The sequence below is a fragment of the Mobula birostris genome, chromosome 23 (assembly GCF_030028105.1).
Source record: "Mobula birostris isolate sMobBir1 chromosome 23, sMobBir1.hap1, whole genome shotgun sequence".
In the NCBI taxonomy this organism is placed as follows: Eukaryota; Metazoa; Chordata; class Chondrichthyes; order Myliobatiformes; family Myliobatidae; genus Mobula; species Mobula birostris.
This window is the reverse complement of record NC_092392.1, coordinates 36,545,244-36,563,787: the sequence shown is the minus strand read 5'-3', so window position 1 is coordinate 36,563,787 and position 18,544 is coordinate 36,545,244. Positions and strand designations below refer to the sequence as shown.

The following is an 18,544-nucleotide window of genomic DNA, read 5'->3' as shown; positions in this document are numbered from 1 at the left end:
ATGCGCTGTTCTTATACCCCTGAATCGATTCACCGGGAACCAGAAATTGGTGCCGTGGTGTGCAAGCCAACCAGTGGGAAACTGCGGCCACAACCTTTAAACAGATCAGTCAACAGTTGACACAGCAGTAGCAGCTTTTGACTGGCAAGTAAGCCAACCACGGCCCCCCCACCCCTCAACATGATAGGGATGAGCACGGCTACTTCTCTGAACAGTCATTATATGCACTCATCTATCATTATTCCTTAACAAGATGCCAGTGGTAACCTCCTGTCTGGAGCACATGGTTGTAGTGTTAGAGGTCATCCCTCATCCTTTCTGTTCCTCACCAACCAGTCCAGGTCCTGCTCTCACAGCATGCAAATAACTATGTCACTATGGTTGAAGTGTCACTCAGCAGAGGTCTCAATAATGCATCTTATATTGTGCATGTCTCCCTTTAAGGCCTGGACCCAGATGTCACAGTGCTGAGACATTGAGCCAGCCATTATGAAATTCTGCAACAGCACAACATTGTTACTCCAGAATTACAATCACAGTTGCGTTCCAAGTAGCGCACTGGAATATTGTAATCTTATTGGTCCTTTTTAAAGTAGTGTTACCATGCTATAGAACACTGTTTTAACACGTAAAAAGCAGGAATGCACTTTCTGCGGTTGATACATTCATGACACATTTCTGCACAAGGCATGCAGTTTGTGCTCATTATCTGAGCATCACACCAGCACATTACTGAGATAGCACTGAATTTTGAATGATGTCATCTTCTGTATGGGACATTAAACCAAGGTTCCATCTGTTCATTCAGGTGGATTTAAATATCGCATAACTATCAACTGACAGAAAAAGTATGAAGGGAAGAATTCTCACAACCACCATATGCACTAAAATATACAAGAATTAATTCAGACATTTCATAATATACCATGCCTTATATAAATCACACAGATTCCATCTGTCTTTGCTGAAAACTGCCGCAAACAATGCAGATTAACCACCGTTCTTCAGTAAGTTAACATTCATTTCAAGAGTACTGAAATATAAAAGCGAGGCTGTAATACTGAGGATTAGTAAGACACTGATCAGGCCACATTTGGAATATCGTGAGCAGATTTGGGCCCCATATCTAGGAAAGGTTGTGCTAGCATTAGAGAGAGTCCAGAAGAGGTATACGAGAATTATCCCAATAAGGAAAGGGTTAATGTATAAGGAGCGTTTGATGCCTCTGGCCTGTACTTGTTGGAGATAAGAAAAAGAGGAGGATTCACTAAAACTACAAAATATTGAAAGGATAAGATACGAGTGGGCATGGAGAGGGTGTTTCCAATTGAGAGAGAATCTAGGACCAGAGGGCACAGCCTCAGAATAGAAGGGCGTCCCTTTAGAACAGAGTTGAGGAGGAATTTCTTTAGCCAGAGGATAGTGAATCTGTGGAACTCATTGCCACACATGGCTTGTGGAGATCAAGTTATTGGGTATATTCAAAGCGAAGGTTGATAGGTAATTAGTTAGTATGGATGTCAAAGGTAATGGGGGGAAGTCAGGAGAATGAGGTTGAGAGGGAAAGTAAATAAGCCATGATCAAATGTGGGAGCAGACTGAATGGGCCAAAAGGATAAATTCTGCTCCTATGCTGTAAGGTCATAAATTCAAAGTTATTTGAGAACATAAAAGCAGAAGTAAACCGTGTACATCTTCCAACCTGCTTAACCATTCAGCACTATTGGAACTGAACATCATCCTCAATTCTGCTTTTTGTTCCTCGCTTGCTTAGAAATATTCCTTCTTGCTTCAAGATATTTTTTTCCAAGGAGATGCAGAAGAAATTTTGTTCATTCAGTCCCTACCATTGTGAAACGTGATGCTGACCACTTGGTCCACTTGGGAAAAAAATTGCTTGGCCGCTTCCTGTTGCGAGGCACACTTCAGGTGTGATTCGCATCGGGAAGATTGAGGGGAGATTTGATAGAAGTATACAAAGTTATGAGGGTAACCACAAGCAAGCTTTTCCCACTGAGATTGAGTGGGACTACAGCCAGAGATCATGGGTTAAGGGTGAAAGGGGAAAATTTAAGGGGAGCATGAGGGGAAATGTCTTCACTCAGAGGGTCATATGAGCTGCCAGCACAGTGGTACATGTGAGTGTGATTTCAACATTTAAGAGAAGTTTGAATAGATACATGGATAGTAGGGGTATAGAGGGCTATGGTTCCGGTACAGGTTGATGGGAGTAGGCAGTTTAAATGGTTCAGCATGGATTAAATGGGCTGAAGTTTCTGTGCTGTACTTTTCTATGACTCTACCATTTGCAGTGCATATTTTTGTAAAAGGAAGGGAAAACCGTTGTTGCATCTTATCTGTACCCGACTACATCAAGAATGTGAAGAAGATTTGCAATACTCTAAGATCTTAAAGTGAAGAAAACAGCTTTGCAAATGTGAAAAATATCATATAATGTCACTTCAAAAATTAAAGTAGGTTAGATGTCTTTCTGTCCTGGGAGAAACTGTGGAGGGAGTGATGATCCAAAATATACAATGTAGATAGAAATATGCAGATTAAAATTTTGAGCCTTGGTCATATTTGCATAATATACACTTCAGGCCACATTTTTGCAGAAGCACAGACTTTCTTCCACCATCTCCAGCCATGCCTGCAGTTCAGTTTAGGTGGCAGCCCCCACTGTTAACAATTGGTTCATGGCACTTTGGGCAATTTTGAATGGGATTTAGCTTATGTCGATGCACACTAAAGCCCTGGTTGGACAAAGCACAGCATACCACTGGAAATAGTCTTCAATGCAGAGTCTAGGTGGTTGGTGGTCACAATATATAGTAATAAAAATTTTAAATTACATTAAGATGTATATATGTATTTAAAAAGTTAAGTTAAATATGTAATACAAAAAGAGAAATGAAAGTAGTGAGGTTCTCTTTATGGGTTTAATGTCCATTCAGGAATCTGATGGCGGAGGGGAAGAAGCAATTTCTGTATTGTTGAGTGTGTGCCTTCAATCTCCTGTACCTCTTCCCTGATCCTAGGAACATTCAATAAGTGGAGATGGTGTGGTTGGGGATCACAAGAGAATTAGAGAAAAGATCTTGCATTGCAAAAGAATGATCTTAGACCACTCAATAAGAATTGTCAGCCTTTATGGCAGAGGTCTAGCCAGGTTAGGATGAGGAGCAGGCCTTCACCTACCATTGATTCAGCCACAAACGGTGGATTTGCAGTTAGTCTATGCTTCAGTGCACAGCTGTTGTGTGCATGGATGACAGTGTGATAAATTCAAGAAGGATTTCATATGCTCATGATGTTACCAATTGTTAATAAAAATATATTGCAGGAAGAGCTGCAGCTCCAATGCCTTAGTTTTGATGCTGGCTTCTGGTGTAGTCCTTAATGATGGTTTTTCCCTAAATGATCCAATTTATTCCACAGCCCAAAAGATGGCTGACAATTAGGTTAACTGTTTGTTGACGTTGGAGAGGATTCAAAGGATGTTGATGAAAATGAATCCGAGATTGAAGGACTTGTCATATGAAGAGCGTTTGATGGCTCTGGGCCTCTACTCACTGGAGTTCAGGAGAATGATGGAAGACCTCATTGAAACCTGTCAAACATCAAAAGGCCTAGATAGTGTGCATGTGGAGAGGATGTTTCCAGTGGTGGGAAAGTCTAAGATCAGAGGACACAGCCCCAGAATAGTGGGGTGTCTTTTAGGATAGAGATGAGGAGGGATTCCTTTAGCCAGAGATTGGTAAATATGTGGAATTTGTTGCCACAAGCGGCTGTGAAGGTCAAGTCATTGGATATATTTAAGGAAGAGGTTGATAGATTCTTGATTAGTAGGAGCATGAAGGGATATGGGAGAAAGTAGGAGATTGGGGCTGACAAAATGGCGGAGCAGACTCGAAGGGCTATATGACCTAATTCTGTTCCTATATCTTATTGTATTATATTAGAATTATCAGTGGGACTCCTAAAAGGAGTCAAGTCAGTTGTATCATGAGCCATACATGATACGTTTATCGTCACTTAACTCTATACATTTAACTCTAACTATATACCGTCAAATGAGATAATGTTTCTCTGGACCAGGGTGTAAGCAATATAGCATACATAACACATATAACACACAATAACTTATGAAAGTGATAAAATGAATTACACATAAGTAAACAAAGTAAAGTACATAATGGCCTGAAGGAAGAAAATGTTTCCCATTGTGACCATTCTTGTTTTTATGCATCCGAGTCTCCTGCCTGACGGAGGAAAGTCAAAGAGTATGCTGCATGGACGGGTGGGATCCCCTGTGTATGCAGCACTCCTGATAAAAGTCCCCACTGGATAGTAGGGAGACCTCTATGATCCTCTCAGCTGTTATCACAGTCCTTTGTAGGGTCTTCCGGGCCAATGCTCAGCTGCTCCCATACCAGATGGAGATGCAGCTTGTCAGGATGTTGTCAATGATGCTCCTGTAAAATTCAATCAAGTTGGTGGGGTGGGGAGTGGATCCTCATTTGCTTCAATCTCCTTAGATACTGGAGGCCTTGCTCTGCCTTCTTGTTCAGAGAGGTGATATTGAGGAAAGTGAATATATGAAATTAATGTACATCATTACCAACATAAAATGTATTTCTATCTTCTGGGTCCAGTTCTCTGAACTTCAATTCATCCTCATTCTCATTGTGCAGTGGAACAACTAGAACAGCTGCTGCCTAGCAACACTAGAGTCGTGGGTTCAATCCTCACCTCAGGTACTGTTCATATGGGTTTTCTCTGGATGCCCAGGTTTCTTCACACTTCCCCAAGAATTATTATAATTTTTATTATTTATTATTTATTGAGATACACTGCAGAATAGATCCTTCCGTCCTTTCAAGCCACACTGCCCAGCAATCCTCCCATTTAACGCAAGCCTAATCATTTGCAATGACATATTAACTTTCCAACCATTTTTAAGCACATATTGAGGGGATGAAGTTATTTATTTATTTATTGAGCTATTTACTTGCTTTTATTGTTTGCAGGATATGTTTTTTTTCTCTCTGCACATTGAGTGTTTGATCTTTTTTTAATGGGTTCTTCTGGGTTTCATTTTTTTGCGGCTGCTAATAAGGAGATGAATCTCAAGATTGTATAATGCATACAGAATTTGATAATAAGTGAACTTTGAACTTCTGAACTTCGAGATACAGCGTGGAATAGGCCCCTCCTGTGCCTCGAGCCACACTGCCTGACATCTCCCTTAATCCCAGTCTAATCGTGGGACAACTTACAATGACCAATTAACCTACCAACACAGTCTTTGGACTGTGGGAGGAAACCAGAGCACCTGGAGGAAACCCATGAGGTCATGGGGAGATTCTACAAACTCCTAAAACACAGCGGCAGGAACTAAACCCAGGTCACATTTACTGTAAAGCATTGCGCTAACCACTATGCTACCAGGCCTCCCAGATATGTAGAATGTAGTTTGGAAGAGTAATTGTGGACACAAGGGATACAGTGGATGCTGGAAATCTTGATCAATACACACGACGTGCTGGAAGAGCTCAGCAGGTTGCTGGGGGAAGCAGCTGAGCTCCTCCAGCACATTATGTGTATTGGAAGATTAATTGTCCGAGTAAACTGTCTTTAATGTGTACAAGAGTGAAAGTATCTGGTGTGTTGATGAGGAGGACTTGGCAAAAGATACATCTCATTTCGGCAATCAACACATATTTTAAATGTTTGTTAGCTTTTCAACAATCCATGTGAATGATTAAGGGGGTTTGGTTTGTCGGTGCAACAATCTTCTCCAGATGTAGAAACATAGAAAACCTATAGCACAATACAGGTCCTTTGGCCACTACGCTGTGCCAAACGTGTACTAACTTTAGAAATTACCTAGGGTTACCGATAGCCTTCTATTTTTCTAAGCTCCATGTACCTATCCAGCAGTTTCTTAAAAAGACCCTATCGTATCTGCCTCCACCACCGTTGCCGGCACTGTTTCATGTACTGTTGAAAGTGTCCTGACTGGTTGCATTATGGTCTGGTATGCAATTCAAATGCACAGGGACGTAAGAAACTGTAGAGGGTAGTAGACTTTGCCCAATACATCAAAGGCACAGAACATGGAACTCTGCCGCAAAGGAACTGGCAACTCAGCCCACAAGGTTGTGCCGAACCAGCTAAAAGGCAAATCAAAAACACCCAAACGCTGATCCCTCCCTCCTACACAATGTCCATTTCCCTCCATCTTCCTTACATTCATGTGCCTATCCAAACATCTCTTAAAAGCCTCTAATATATTTGCCTCTGACACCATACCAGGCAGCACATTTCAGGCATCGACTACTCTCTGAGTAAAAATCTTACCCCTCACTCCTTACCCCTAACCTCCCCTTGAGCCTACCCCCTCTCACCTTCACTGCATGCCCTCTGGCATTAGACATTTCAACTCTGGGAAACAGATACCCGCTAACTACCCTATCTGCGCCTGTCACCATCTTATAAGCATCTGGCGGTCCAGAAAAAAAAGCTTATCCAGCGTCTCGTGATAGCACATGCCATCTAAACGAGACAGCAAGCTGGTAAACCTCTCCTGTACCAAATTCTTTGCTTTCCATCCGTAGTTTCAAGAGAGAATGCCAGTCTAAAATTGACTTCCAGACCCATCAGTTGCAACAGGGCTGTTATGCTATAAGAGGTTACACAATGAGTCAGGCAGCATCCCTGATGAGCATTGGAATGTCACCAGCCACCACTACAGCACCCAATGCACCTGAATTCACAGTCACTGTCGCAAACATAAAATCAGTCATCTGGAGAGTGAACCCTCAGAAAAGATCTGCCTTAGATGTTGTCCACGCCCTTGCACTTAGATCCTGTGCAGATCAGCTGGCGGGGGTATTTGTAGACATTTTTAATCTCTCCCGGCTTCAATCTGAGGTGTCTGTCTGCTTTAAGAGGACCACTAGCATCCCAGAACCCAAAAACAAAACAAAGTAATCTGCTTTATGATTACCATTTGATAGCTTTGATGACAGGCATTATAAAGTGCCTTGAGAAGCTGGTCATGCAAAACATTAACTCCAGCCCTCTAGGTAATCGCAACCCACTGCATTTCACCTACCACTGAAACAGATTAACGCAGATGCCATCTCCTTGGCTCTACATTCATCTTTTTTTTACAAAACCATAAAAGTTTACTTACAACACATATACACTGGGTACAGACATTCAATATTTACAAAGCTTAAAATATGGTTACTACTGTCTATAAAACAATCAATACCCTGGGAGGCCTACCACTCCCAGAGTACCCCACTGTAACCATTGCGACCACACGTTTCCTCTCCAAGGACCGCCGGGCACAAACATATCTTCAAAAAAAGGGGCAGGCAGTCATTGGGCAGTGCTCTCCTCTTCCTGCCGCCTAGACCTATGAATGGCTCTCTTGGCCAGGCACAGGAACAAGCCCACCAGGAGATCTTCCTCACGACCTGCCCCCTTCCAAACTGGGTGCCTATATATGAGCAGCACGGGACTAAAGTGCAGCCAGAACCTCAGCAGCAGCCCCTTGAGAAACTGAAAAAGCTGCTGCAACCTCTAACACTCCGTATACCTGTGGTGCACGAACTCCTCCCACCCACAGAGTGGACAAGCAGACAGCATGTCAGTGAACCTGCTCAAAGACCTGTTGTACAGTACTGCCTGATGCCACACCTTCTACCCCAGGTTCCCAATGTACAGGGGAAGCACGCCTGCATAGAGAGACTTCCACTGGGGACCTCCTCCACTGCCAGATGGTAACATGGTGAAGCATCTGGACAGTAAAGACACCCACATTAGACAATTGATTACAGCTCTGCCTTAAATGCTATAGTTCAAACGAGCTCAAAAAATACCTCCTGAGCATGGGATTTAACATCTGCCTTTGCAACAGGATCCTTAACTTCCAGATGCAGACCACAAGCCTCGTAGAGGACCGTAACCTTGTCATAAGGTTTGGAGGCTTGCGTGCCTCAGTCACCTGTGTTGGCTGGAGTCAGGATTTTCTGCTTTGGCTCTTGGTAGGGTCACCCATGCTAAACAGGTCAGAGGGCAGAGGGCAGACGAAGAGTGGTCCACGGTCTTCCAGTTCGGGTGTTTAGCTCAGGCCTATCAACCAAGACTGATCAAAACAAAAATTGTTACAAGAACAGCAATCATGAATCCTTAAAGGGCCTTCATTGCTACCCTAAATGCCAGTGGTGTAACGGGCATGAAAAAAAATCAGCAAGGATAGACAGCAACGCCTTTACCATGATTATCCTCAATATAAGTTCCCCTAAAGGATCTATCCTCATGCTCCCTATGCATTCATGATGATGTGAGCAGATTCTGCTCTAACTCCCTCTACAAGTTTGCAGATGGTATCACTGTAGTCAGCCAGATCTCAAATAGTGATGAGTTGAGGTGCAGAAAGGAGGTAGAGGGCCTAGTGATACGGTGTTATGACAACAACCTTTCCCTCAATGTAGCTTTGTAATGCATACTCTGGATAGAAGGATTTTGATAAAACTGTGTCATTCAAAGCCATTATAGCACTATTGGAGTTAAAAAAAAAAGACAGTACATCAGTAAAACAACATTTATCCTTGTGTGCCAGGTAAAACAGTGGCTGCTCCAGACAAGCTATAACTGGATTAATTGATGGTGAATCCATCAGAATCTGAATAATTTACTCAATGCAGGTTTGATATCTCACCTTTCTTAACCTCTCCACCCACTGACGCTGCTATTCTGATCTGGATATTATAAAGTATTGCCACAGGTACAGTACAATTCACAGCCAGGTACTGTGTGTGTTCCTGTATTTGCAGACTAAAACATTCAATTATATCACAAGCTATGTGAATTATAACTCGACTAATTCCTTTGTTGGGAACAGTTAAAGTGGAAAGATCTATATTTATCTTTCTGTAAATTTACTTTGAAGGCATTATTTATTTAAGACTCTAACGTGCTAGAATCCAATTCTGTGACATTTTCTGCATGGAGGTGGGTGGTCTGTGCATAATAGGGAAAGGCAGCGGTTACAAACCATGAAGTCTTTCACAACCCACTGACTTCTGAGACTTTAGGTGACTATAGCACCACCTGATCCCATTGGTAAATATTAGGAAGGATTTAGGAAGAACTATTGAAACAATTGCAATATTGAGTACAGGAGATGGGGTGTTATGTTGAAGTTGTATGAGACATTGGTGAGGACTAATTTGGAATGTTGTGTGCAGTTTTGGCTACCTTCTTACAGGGAAAATGTAAATAAGGTTGAAAGAGTACTGAGAAAATATAGAAGAATGTTGCTGAGTCTGGAGGACCTGGGTTATATGGATAAACTAAATAGGTTAGGACTTTATTCCTTGGAACATAGAAGATTGAGAGGAGATTTGATGGAGCTATACAAAATTATGAGGGTTACTGATAAGATAAATGCAAGCAAGCTTTTTCCACTGAGGTTGGGTGGGACTACAACCAGAGGTCATGGGTTAAAAGTGAAAGGTGAAAAGTTTAAGAGGAACAGGGAGAAACTTCTTCACTCAGAGGGTCATATGAGGCTGTCAGCACAAGTGGTACATGTGAACTCAATTTCAACGTTTAAGAAAAGTTTGGACAGGTACATGGATGGTATGGGTATGGAGGGTTATGGTCCCGTGCAGGCCAGTGGGAGGTGGCAGTTTAAATGGTTCAGCATGGACTAGATGGGCCAAAGGGCCTGTTTCTGTGCTGTACTTTTCTATGGCACTATGACTATTTTCAGATTTCAATGCCAGCAATAACTTTTCACAATATATTGATTCAAAAAACATTTGACTCAAAATTTCCAGTTTAGGTTTTTGCCAGGGCAATTCTCTTTTGCTGGTAAATATGCTCTGGTGAAATTTCATGGTACTTCTTCCTTTTTGTTATGTCTGGCACTGGCAATATAGGTAAACTGTCTACATCCTACCTCTCACAATTTGATACTCCCTCAGAAGAATGTGATGATGATACAAAATCCATTGGAGGAAAAATACTGATTGAATTCAACTACTGCCTAGCCTGAATTTTACTTTAAATTAAACAGGATGTTGACTTCCTCATCCTGTATGCTTGCCACACTGTTCAGATCCATTCTTATTTCAAAGCTGTTTCTCAGTGCCTTTGCTGCAATTGTTGATAGTTATCATTAATTAGTTGTATAAATGCAATGTAAGATGCACAATGCACAAAAAGCTTGTTTTGGATACGCCTGTGGTCTTTTGCTTTTATCTGTAACAAGATGGATTGTCTGAGTTGTGTTTGGCAAGTTTTAACTGGTTTCTAGCAGACTGATGTAAGTTTGCTGTATGCTATGCTTTGTAGTGTCAGATACAGGGAGTTATCCTGCAATTGCTTTAAAATCTTTCTAAATTTGGAAGGTGTCTCCAATTCTTTGAACTCTCCCCAGTGTTGTTACAATCCAGACAGTATTCCCAAATCTCTCTGCCCATGAATGGCTTACAGTTTGGAATTGGGATTAGTTAGTCATTGTAGAATGAAAAGATTGCCTTGCATACTGTCCATAATAGACCAATTCTAGGTTCTGATTCTAGAAGCAGATATCTCTTCCAGTCATAGAGTCATTGAAAAGTACAACACAAAAATAGGCCTTTCATCCCATCTATTCCATGCTGAACTATTTAAATTGCCTAGCCCCATTGACCTGCACCTGGACAATAGCCATCTGTACTCCTATCATCCATGTATCTATCCAAACCTCTGCCAAACGTTGAAATTGAGCTCGCATACACTACTCGCGCTTGCAGCTCATTCCACACTCTCAACAATCTCTGACTGAAGAAGTTGCTCCTCATGTTCCCCTTAAACTTTTCACCTTTTGCCCTTAACCAATGACCTCTCGTTGTAGTCCCACTCAACCTCAGTTGAGAAAGCCTGCTTGCATTTACCCTATCTATACTGCTCATAATTTTGTATACTGTCAAATCTCTCTTCAATCTTCTACATTCCAAGGAATAATGTCCTAGCCCGTTCAATCTTTGCTTATAACGTAGACTTGGGGATTTTTCCCTGTTGCTGTCACACATGAACTGACAAACTATAATAATGTCAGAAGCTGTGTGCCCCAGGACACTACCTGAATCCTTATTGTTTCAAAGGCTGAGCCTTCTCTTTTCATGTTGCTAGCAGTCTACCTAGCTCTCCCATCACCACTGGACACTGGGTTCCATGTTCTCTTGTGCAGTCAGAAGCTCTGATCAATGATTCCAGAGAGCAGGATATATCCTCTTTCTGCTTTAGTAGCTGTTTTATCCAACTCGAGCCAACCTGAATTTACTAGCAGAGACTCAGTGTTATCTGTCCTTTCCTTGGACATCCACAAAGGATGCTGTACTATTGCAGCAGCCAGTGTGATGGAAGTCTCCGCTAAACAGGAGGCAAGAGTCTCTAATCAACATGCAGCACCGTGAATACTAGTGATATTTACAGAACTGGTGCAAAGTCTTTGGCACATGCATATATATAGCTACAGCAGCTAAGCCTTTTGCAGAGTACAGTAGTAATTTCATGTATTGCACTGTACTGCTGCCACAAAAAAACTAACAAATTTCATGACATATGTGAGTGATGATAAACCTGATTCTGATGTGGGTTTCAATTGTGGACTGAGAGTGGGAAGGGGGCAGGGAGAGGGGAATCATGATTGGGAAAAGGGGAAGAAGATGGGAGGGAATGGGAAGCACCAGAGAGACATTTTGTAATGATCAATAAACCAATTATTTGGAATCAAATAACCTTGCCTGGTATCTCTCACTATACCACAGCCCTCCCATGGCACTCCATCCTCGCTATTCCCAACATCCTTTGCTCCTTCCAGATTTATAAACTCACTCTCCACTCCACGTTGACAAACACAGTACTGTGTAAACTCTTAGGCACCGTAGCTATATACCGTAGTATTTGTGCCCAAGATTTATGTACGGTGTTGTATATACTGGGAGATCCTTTTCCTTTCGAGGAGACTGAGACCTGGATCCTGAGTTTTGTGAAGGGCCATCAGTTTCTGAGTTTTTTGGCACACTTTCTCCATTAGATTGTGGCCATTTACCTGTGAGGATATCAATGGGCATGGTAGCTGGGATATTTAATGTTGAACATCTCTGACATTTTTTAAGCCTTCTGGCAGGATTTTGTGTATTTTCCCTTGCGGACCCAGCAGAACTTTTTCTTCATTTGGGTGAAAATAATTGAGAGTCCTGTAATTATTTCTAAGGAATTATAAGAAAGATGTCAACAAAGTAGAGAGAGTACAGAGAAGATTTACTAGAATGTTACCTGGGTTTCATCACCTAAGTTACAGAGAAAGGTTGAACAAGTTGGGTCTTTATTCCTTGGAGCGTAGAAGGTTGAGGGGGGACTTGATGAGGGGGATAGATAGAGTTGACGTGGATAGGATTTTTCCATTGAGAGTGGGGGAGATTCAAACAAGAGGACATGAGTTGAGAGTTAAATGGCAAAAGTTGAGGGGTAACATGAGGGGGAACTTCTTTACTCAGAGAGTGGTAGCTGTGTGGAACGAGCTTCCAGCAGAAGTGGTTGAGGCAGGTTCGATGTTGTCGTTTGAAGTTAAATTGGACAGCTATATGGACAGGAAAGGAATGGAGGGTTATGGGCTAAGTGCAGGTCGGTGGGACTAGGTGAGAGTAAGAGTTCGGCACGGACTAGAAGGGCCGACCGAGATGGCCGGTTTCCATGCTGTAATTGTTGTATGGTTATATGGAATGTAATACCAGCTAGAGGGCGGGAGATCAACGGGCGTTGTTGCAGCTGTGCAGATGTTGAATGTAATATTTTGGGGATCTGACAGACTCAAAGATTTTAGTGCCTGGTGGATCTGTGAAGGGTTGGTGTCACGGTGGTCGCTGACGAAGACTCAACCCAGGAGCGGAGGAAGGGCGGAATCTGCCACGGTGAGCACTGGCAACGACTCAACCCAGGTGCAGAAGATCAGCTGATTCTTGTCACTTTGAGTGCTGACAGTGACTCAACCCAGGTGCGGAGGCATAGCAGGCTCTGTCACAGTGAGTGCTGGCAAAGACTCAGCCCAGGAGCAGAGGAATGGAAGACTCCCCATGAAGAGATGGAAACAAGACTTGGGAATACCAACAGAGCATCAGAGGCATGACCGAGCGACACCACAAGACTAATCGTACTCCACCAAAAAGGACTGCACACCAGCCTTCAAGGAGAGTCCACTTTAAATAATTATAGAATGTGGGAAATCCATGCGAGTCACAATAAATCTGAGAAGATTAAACAGAAAGCACAAAGGCTTAATGACTCTTGTTAAGACAGCAATTACTAAATACCGGTGCTCTGGAAACTTAGAAGCCCAACACTCTATGGCAAGCCACAGACGCCCACTGGGCTCTTGGTAGTTGCCTCGCCAATTGTCTACATCCTTAGACCAATGACCGGAAAATTTTATGTGCAACACCTCAGTCCTGTTGGACAGGAGAACCTTGCAGCAAGGTGAACATTCCTCAAGAGGCATGTGGCAATTAAAAGATTTCTAGGACAATGTATGTTTCATTTGAGCTTTGAGATTTCCATGACTGGAACTGTCTGTATACCCGAGGCATCTCATTGCACAATGCACAAATCATACCCATATCTCAAGAATTGGCAGCAGTCACTTTTGTGAGCGTGGAAGCGTGGAGAGGGTTAAAAAGTTCAAAGTACTTTATTATCACCATGTCACCATGTACCACCATGAGACTCATTTTCTTGTGAGAATTCACAGTAAATACAAATAAATACAGTATAATCTCTGAAAACTGCACACAATAAAGATAGGCATACAACCAACATGCAAAAGACAAGAAATTGTGCAAATACAAAAAAAACCTAAATAATAATAAATAAATAGTAAATATTGAGAACATGAGCTGTAAAGTCCTTGAAAGTGAGCCAGTAGTTATAGAATCAGTTCAGTGTTGGAGTGAGTGAAGTTTTTTGCTCTGATTCAAGAGCCCGATGGTTGAGGGGTAATAACTGTTCCTGAACCTGATGGTAATGGACCTAAGGCTCCTTTAACTCCTTCCTGATGGCAGCAGCGAGAAACATTTAAGAGAAGTGTGGATAGATACATGGATGGTAGGCTATGGTACAGGTGCAGTTCAATGGAACGGCACTAACTGGATGGGCCGAAGGGCCTGATTGTATGCTGCACTTTTCTATGACTCTATGGGTGGTATGAGGATTGATGATGGAGAGGGAAAGAGAGAAGCCAGTGATACACATTGACCCCTCTCACATTCTACGGAGGAAAATTGTAATATACCCAAAATTCCTATCCTTCAAGACTGGGAGTACTCTTGGTGGCGTTAAATAAATTGGCAATGATTTGAGTGAAACAGCTTACTAGAGGCAGCACTTTCATGAAGTATATTCCCCAGTTGCCCATTTACTGAAGGAGACATAAGACTGTGAGATGATGCCTGAGATGCATATAGTGTACTGAGATATCTAAGCCGTGTATTGTACAATGAGATTGCTAAGGTACAGTATGCTTTATATGATGAGCTGCCTGAGCCATGCATTGTGTATTAAGATGTTTGCACTCTGTGTTATATAAATTGCCTTAGCTCTCTATTATGTGACGAGATGGCTGAGCTGTGTATTGATGTGTCTGCGTAGTCATGGCTACACTTATGAGGGTAGTGAATAAATTTTTTGCAATGTTTCGTGGGACTGGAAGTAACACTGCAAGATTCTGGCCCCCTCCCAGTGTTCAGTCTCCACTAAGGGCTTCCTGCCCTTGGAGTCTAACAGAAGTGTGTTTTTGGCCATAATCTATGCTATGTGAATCTCCTGAGGCACATGTAAGATGTTGGAGCACTGCCAACTCTTTACATTCCATCAGGCTTCAGCCATTAATACAGAAAAAAATGATGCTTCCCTTTAACTAGGTTAAACCATTTAAAGGCTCCACCATAAGCTTTATTTCTTTTGCAGTAGACCCATTGGGATTGGGATTAATTTGTGATACTTACCTTGCATTGCAAATGGGGGTCATAGAGTTGTAGTATAATGAAGGAGAGAGGAAATAGATTAGGATAGGGGTTCTCAACCTGGGGTCTATAGACTACTCGGTTAATGGTAGGGGTTGAATGCCCCAATTGGGTGGTCTTTCATCAATTCTGTTATGGTTATTATTCCATAGATTTATTGAGTATGCCCACAAGAAAATGAATCTCAGGGTTGTATATGGTGACATATATAGAATTTAATAATAAAATTGACTTTGAAATTTGAAAAAAGTTGGAAATCCCAGGTTAGGAGGATTTTGTCGAGCATCTGGCTGTATGCTGTCAAAGGCACAGATGATTCATTGCTAATCCATCCCACCACCACTGCCCCAATTCTCAGTGTGAACTACAACCCATTATTTCCTACTGTTAATAGTAGACAATCCTCAGGAGATTTTTATAAAAAGTCTGTGGTCATCACAATATTTATAGCTCCTAATGAGCCTGACTCCAAGAGCTTGGCAGTAATTTTGCAGGCTTACTTGGCTTTTAATAATAATGGTTGGTATGGTGAAATTAATAGATGGTCTTCTGAGGTTGTAATTAGGGGATTTTGTTGAACCCATTCAGAATGACTCACTTTGTGTTTGCAAAGCGTTGATAGAGATTCCATGCTTAACTTCACACTCTCAAAAACTACCTTGAACAAAATTTTAATGATGAAAGTAAAGGATGTGAAAGGGCTTCCCAGTGTGAGCACCTCCACACCATCTGCCACAAGTGGGACTTCCCAGTGGCCAAATATTTTAATTTCCAATTCCCATTTCTGTTCCAATGTGTCAGTCCATGGCTTCCTCTTGAACTAAGGTGAGGCCACCCTCAGTGTAGAGGAGCAACACCTTATATTCTGTCTGGGTAGCCTCCAACCTAATGGCATGAATATCGATTTCTCCTTCTGGTATACAAATTCCACCCCCCTCCTCTATTCCCCATCCTGACCTTTTACCTCTTTTCACCTGCCTATTACTTACCACCAGGTCTTGTCCTCCTTCCCTTCCTCCTATTGTCCACTCTCCTCACCTATCAGAATACTTCTCCAGCCCTTGACCTCTCCCACCCACCTGGCCTCACCTATCACCTTCCAGCTACCCTCCTTCCCCTCCCCCCACCTTTTTTATTCTGGGATCTTCCCTCTTCCTTCTTATTCCTGAAGAAGGGTCTTGGTCAGAAATGTCAACTATTTATTCATTGCCTGACCTGTTGAGATCCTCCCACATTCTGTGTGTGGGTCTAAAAAAATTCCTGAGGGTAACTTGCTCTGAAAAAACAAATTTGTTTGTATACATTCAGATCTAATCAGTTAATTTAGCTTGCCTTTCTTAGCACTGCAGAATGTTGGAAGACTCATGCCTATCCTTCTTTATTTTTTCAGCACGGATTGTAAAGACTAGACAATGGTGTGAAATGCTTCCCTGTTTGGAAGGAGAAGGCTGCAATTTGTTAATGAATAAATCAGGCTGGACCTGCACACAGCCAGGTGGGCGAATAAAGACAACTACGGTAAGGCAGGGATCCGATCGACAGACTAACCAAGTACGTACTGAATATAATATATAATCAATCCCATGCTTAAAGCTGATGTTGCATCAGACAAGGAAATATTAATTACTTATATTATCAATATAATAATTACATTATCAATAACTCAAAATCCAACTTCAGTGGATACACAAACTGATTGTGGGACATTTTAAAATATTCTGAGATATGATTGCCTTGAAAGACCAATTGGCTGAAATATATTGCTTTTTAATTACTGTAACTATTAATATGATTTATTATTTTTGTTATAATTGTGAAGATTAAAAATGATCTATTTTATCTTACCTCAAAAATGACCAATATCCAGATTATGGAAATAACATGTTCTGGACATTAAGTATTTGAATGCTTTGGATGACAATTGTAATATATGTTTGCATTGTCGTATTTTGTATACATTATAGTTACTTATGCAATACTGATGTTCATCTGTGTGAGTTGACAAGTGAATTTTGATCTGTATTCCAATTGGATGAATAGGTTAGGTGCTGAACCAGTTCATGTACATTGATGTTTCCTCTCACATTAGTGAATTCAATAGAAGACAGTGCACTCTGATTACTTTTAAGCAATTCATTGCTGAGTTTGAGACAGTTAACATGCTCAGGAACTGCAGAGAATGATAAATAAGACTGCAGTTCTATTGTCTCTGCAATTACTAACGACTAAGAAAATGTACTTGGTTTCAATTGCAATTGTATGCTTCAATATCTGTCATGTGCTGGAGAATTTAGTGCATTGTAACACAAATTTAAAAGTCCAGGTTGAGTACCCCTTCTCTGAAATTTCAATATCAAAAAACCTCTGAAATCCAAATTTTCTTTGAGCGCTGATGTGACAACACAAATGGAAAATTCCATAAGGCACTGGGAAGTTTACCAGGCCTTTGCACACTACAGACAGTTTTGGAAAGTGACCTCATATATGTAATAAACAGAAGTTAATGAAACATAGAAAAACACTCATAAAGCAAAGAATGAAGATCTTGAATGTGTACTGAAAGAGTGAATTCATCAGCATCGGAGTGAACATATTCCGCTTAACCTACACTGATCATGAAAAAAGCAAAGAGCTATCACAACAAACTGAAAATTGAAGGTAATTGTGAGCATTCAGCAGGCTTGTTGCAGAAATTTAAGAAAAGGCACGGCATTATCTTTTTTAAGATTTGTTGTGATCAGCAGATCAGCGTTTACTGATTACGAAATTGCAGAGAAATACATTGAGTTTTCCAAGATATTCACTGATAAAAATCTAACATCCTGAAAAGTTGCATCAGTACATATGTGTTATGAACAAGTGTAAGACAAAAACTGCTTACCAATAGCTCATACTGTAAATTCAGTCAGAAATGATAGTGACTCTAAGCTCATTATGTATGCCAAAGTCTGAAAAATTCTGAAATCCGAAACACTTTTGGTCCCAAGCATTTTGGATAAGGGGTAATCAACCTGTACTAAATCTCAAGCATCTAAAGACTTTCATCCTTTAACTGACACCTAGCATATGTCAGAGGAAAATCAACAATGATAGAGCAACTCTCAAAAAGTGACAATTTGACCAAATAAGAGTCTGCGATGTTATTAAAGAGCCAGTGTGGGAGAATCTTGTATGTGACAATGATCTGTTTTTTTTTCCAATGTATTCTGATAACCAACACGGAGTGATTTAGATAGCATTATTATAACTGTGATGCAACACCTTCCGGAAAATTTATTAAGATTCCTGCTGTTCTTCACCATCATGATGAACCTATAATGTTTATGAAAACTGCAATGTATAAGGCAAATAATAGTTGGCACTGGAGTACAGGAATCACAGATTTTGTGTTCTTTGTGATCTAGCTCCGTTATGACATAACATTCCTCTGGCCCATGTAGACCAGGTGAATGGAA

The 18,544-nt window shown here is 41.3% G+C and overlaps 1 protein-coding gene across 4 annotated transcripts in view; it reads left to right on the top strand.

Annotated features, from left to right (window-relative positions):
• LOC140186825 (chemokine-like protein TAFA-5) overlaps window positions 1-18,544 on the top strand; it is an 854,343-nt gene that overhangs the window by 659,973 nt on the left and 175,826 nt on the right. For 2 of the 4 annotated variants that reach the window (XM_072241436.1, XM_072241434.1), the window contains exon 3: window positions 16,480-16,640. The exons of 1 other annotated variant lie outside the window; for it this stretch is intronic. In XM_072241436.1, coding sequence (XP_072097537.1) covers window positions 16,480-16,640 — 161 coding nt within the window. The remainder of the gene's footprint in view (window positions 1-16,479; window positions 16,641-18,544) is intronic. One more of the 4 variants, XM_072241435.1, reaches the window with a different exon arrangement.